Genomic DNA, 4,500 nt, shown 5'->3' with positions numbered 1-4,500 from the left:
AAGCAATTGTAATTGAAAAACACGAGCAGCAAAGAAGAAGCTTTTAGAAGACCTCTTCCTGGAGAGGATATGTAACCGGTACATAGATATGGAAAGGTCATAATGCTTAAGAATTCAAAATACCATTTCAGTTTTCAAAATATGTATAACGTGGGCTAGGTGGAGTAAAACTTAAAAATATGGGCCATTTTTTGTTATGGTGTGAAGTCATGTGTATTTTCTTGTAATTCTTTCTAAATTTTAAGTACTTAACCACCGTGAATTATATGTATTCTCATATCATTAAATCACTTAATCAAATTAAATTTATATGAGTTTCTTAAACATTCTGATACAAATAAGTATTTACCATATTATCGTGCCATGTGACACGAAAGATACTTATTGGTCTACTTCATACCATATTTGTGCGAAGACGGAATTCATGGTTTGCGTGTACGTTTCCCAAACCAGGTCCGATCATATTTCGACCCAGTTGCCTTTCAATTGTTGTCCAGTAGAATTTAAGGACCGGTTTGGCCATGAGTTTTGACGAAATAAATTTGAGGTTTATTTTCAAAATTTATGTTTGGCCATAAATTTTGCCCATATTTTGGCCAAATTCCAAATCTTAAATCCCAAAATCAGCTATTTTGGGAATTATATACATGTTTTTCCAAAATAAAGTTGGAAAATATGTTTTGAAAATGTTTGTCCAAACACATTTTTATCTTAAAACCAAACTTCACCCAGATCAGATTTTTCAAAATAAATTTGGAATCTATGGCCAAAACGCTAGCTAAGAACTGTTTTAGCAAATGAACCTTGGATTTGAAAATAAAAGGTTGTGTTGCGTTTACCAAGTGGCATGTATGTGTCAATCACTATCAGTAATTTTTTTCCACGGACGAGTTATAAAATTTTTGGTAAGTTGCTAAGTACACTAGATTCAATCTTGAATCATTCAAATACTATCCATTACCAAATGATTCAGCGAGACTTTTTGGTCGTCGAAATATTATTTTAATTTATACGATATAACCCTATATCAATAATTGCTTTTCCCTTATGTAGATTCCTAGAACTTGTCAAGTGACATTTTCTTTTTCCGTATTAGGTTAATGAGTTACGCAAAATAAGTAAAACAAAACAAATCATTTAATTATTCATATTGTGGCTGCGCTCCTAAGAAGTAGAAATCATGCGTCCCCACAAGGCATTTTAGAAGAATATTCAGCTTCCCTTGCCAAAAGTCACGAAAGAAATCAATTTAATTCCGACATCTTCAACTTTATCATATTAGAATATATGTAACAAAATTAATAAAATAAAGCATCTAAATTATATATATATATTTTAAATATAAAGAATCTTACGTTATCCGTTAACCTTGAATAATATTTTTATAATTACATTTAAAGATAATAAACTTTTAAATAAAATGACGCTCGGTCAAAAAGTAAAAGTTTTTAAGTGATATTATTCAAAAATTCAAAAAATTTCAAATATAGGTGTCACTTCCTATAAATTAAGAGAATAACAGAATATCATCAAAGTTTATAGTTTAGTCATTAGTGGAACCAATTTTCCTTTTTTTTTTTTTTCTTGATTCTTCAATAGAATGGAAAAAATTTAAAAGACAAAAATGGAATAGAGGAATAGTTCACTCAATTTAATCAGATTCGACCATAAAAGCATCGGCATATCCTCTAATTTCGCTCTTATATATTTGTCCTTCCTCTTCGCCACATATTCTCATCCTTCATTTCTATGTCCACCAATTTTATCGGATCACAACAATTTCTTTTAAAACCTCTTTCCTCTCACAACAATCTCTCAACTTTCGCCATGGCCGCTTGTATTCACTCTTCAAGAACCAAAACTCCTCCTACAAATCCACTTTCTCGTGATCCAAACAAGCCCCAAATCGACAATCATGTCTATAACTACGTTAAATACTGTCGACCCAATTTCCCTGACCTTGTTTCCTGCGCACCCATTCCTGAAAAAAACTCCAAAATCGGGCGTGACGAAGAGGAAGACGATTTGTGGCTAAAAATGAAAGATGAGGCTAGATTAGACATTGATCAAGAACCCATTTTGTCTAATTACTACATAACTTCAATCTTGGCTCATGATTCTATGGAAAGGGCTTTGGCTAATCATCTTTCAATGAAATTGAGTAATTCAAGTCTTCCTAGCAGTACTTTATATGATCTTTTCCTGGGGGTGCTCACAGAGGATTGCTCACAAGATATAGTTAAAGCTGTTGTAGCTGATTTAAGGGCTGTTAAAGAAAGGGACCCAGCTTGTATTAGTTACGTACACTGTTTCTTGAATTTTAAAGGTTTTTTAGCATGTCAAGCTCATAGGATTGCACATAAATTATGGTCAAATGGTAGGCAAATTTTGGCACTGTTGATACAAAACAGGGTATCTGAAGTTTTTGCTGTTGACATACATCCTGGAGCTAAAATTGGTAAAGGGATATTACTTGATCATGCTACTGGAGTTGTGGTTGGTGAAACTGCTGTGATTGGAAATAATGTGTCAATTTTGCATAACGTGACATTGGGTGGCACTGGAAAAATATGTGGGGATAGACATCCGAAAATTGGTGATGGGGTATTAATTGGTGCTGGAACTTGTGTTCTTGGAAATGTTAAAATTGAAGATGGAGCTAAAATTGGGGCAGGGTCCGTGGTGCTGAAGCAAGTTCCGGCGAGGACTACCGCCGTTGGGAATCCGGCGAGGTTGCTCGGAGGAAAGGAAAATCCAAAGAAGCTTGATAAGATTCCTAGTTTGACCATGGACCATACATATGAGTGGTCTGATTATGTAATTTAGAGTAATAATAAGTTTTATTTTTCTTTACTACTATTGTTTTAGTTTTTTATTAGATTAGTGAAATGCTCCTCGAGGAATTTTAGTTTCAGGGAGAATATTTCCTTGAGTGGAGATGTTGTACAAGCCATTTACTCCTATGGTAATTGGTTTTATATTATAAGATTACTGTTCTAGATTTCTTGCTATAGTAAACGGTTCAAATGCAGTCTCACAAAGATTGAGCTACTTACAATTTATAGTTGGATGAAAGGGCAGCCCGGTGCACTAAGCTCTCGCTGTGCGCGGGGTCCGAAGAAGGTTCAGACCACAAGAATCTGTTGTATCTAAGGGTGTTAAACGGGTGGGCCGGGCCGGGCCTGTGTTATTTGAACCCGTACGGGTTTGGTTCCGGGCCGGTTCCGGGCTAGGTCTTAACGGGTTTAACGGGTTCGGGTTCATCCGGGTAAAAATTGAACCGTAAGGGTTACGGGTTGAGGGGGCCGGGCCGGGCCGGGTCGGGTTTATTGTTTTTTTAATTTTTTTTTTGGAATTTTGTATAACTATTGTAAGTTATATTAATACTTTGTATTAATTTAAAGAATACAAGGAAGATGAGAAAAAATTGCACTTATTGGAAGTGCTACTTTTATTTCATAATTCAAATTTCAAACTTACAAATTGAAAGGTTTACATTTGTAACAACAAGTAAATTCAAAGGTTTTGCATTGCCTTAGTAAGTTCGTCATAATCAATATGAACTGGGTGACCTTCTTCTGGAGTGTTAAATTCGGATGGGTTACCATGTGTTAATATATCTCCAAGTTCCTCGTCTTCTGGGCTATCAACATCTTCACGTCCTTGATTTCTTCTTTCCGATCTAATCCAATCTCTGAAACATACTAAAACTTCCAAAGCATTGCTTCCCAATGAGTGACGGGTGTCTCCAAGTTGTTGTCTTGCTTGGCTAAATGCACTCTCCGATGCAACAGTTGAAATTGGCACATTCAGCACATCCCGAGCCATTGCGAAAAGAACAGGAAATTGCTTTCCGCTCTCATGCCACCATCCCAATGGTGAAAATTCCTTTGTGCGAGGCTCTTTTTGCTTCTGCAAGTAGAATTGAAGTTCATCAATGTTCCTGCAACTTGTTTGAGTGTTAGAAAATGTAGAAAAAATATTAAAACTATCATCAAAGCCTTCTTCATCATTCACAGTAGCAGAAGTGCTACATTGCATAGTAGGATTAACGTTGCCTACAGTACGAGCAGCATCATCAATTACATTTGCATAATAATTATATAATTTTTGTAAATAATCATTTAGGTTGTTCATAGAAACATATAAATTTGGGGTTTCAGTTTCTCCAATCTCCATATAAGTATATAAAGCATTCATTAATTGGTGACAATTAGACATCTTAATAGAAGGATTTAAAACAGCACCAATTAAGTAAATCGGAGGAATTGGAAAGAAATATTTTTTGAATTTTGCTTGCGTTTTTTCCACAACATCCTTATATTTTTCTTTCTTCTTAAATTCAAAGAGTAGAAAAGAAATTTCAGCTATATGTACTAAAGCCATAGTAATAGTAGGGTAATATGCTCCAGAAAACTCAACAGTAGCTGTATAAAATTTATGTAAAAATTTAACAACATCATTAATGACCTCCCAAGTACTAGTTGTTAACATACGACT

General features: G+C 34.7%; 1 protein-coding gene across 1 annotated transcript; it reads left to right on the top strand.

Moving 5' to 3' along the window:
- The first annotated feature begins 1,602 nt into the window (after window positions 1-1,602).
- LOC109211171 (serine acetyltransferase 1, chloroplastic-like) lies at window positions 1,603-3,013 on the top strand. Its single transcript, XM_019374673.1, has one exon. It carries the CDS (start codon window positions 1,750-1,752, stop codon window positions 2,824-2,826), a length of 1,077 nt encoding a protein of 358 aa, XP_019230218.1. The 5' UTR covers window positions 1,603-1,749; the 3' UTR covers window positions 2,827-3,013.
- The last annotated feature ends 1,487 nt before the right edge of the window (window positions 3,014-4,500 follow it).

This window comes from Nicotiana attenuata, unplaced genomic scaffold (genome assembly GCF_001879085.1).
Source record: "Nicotiana attenuata strain UT unplaced genomic scaffold, NIATTr2, whole genome shotgun sequence".
NCBI classification, from domain to species: domain Eukaryota; kingdom Viridiplantae; phylum Streptophyta; class Magnoliopsida; order Solanales; family Solanaceae; genus Nicotiana; species Nicotiana attenuata.
The sequence above is the reverse complement of the archived record's forward strand: the minus strand, read 5'-3'. Positions and strand labels throughout refer to the sequence as shown.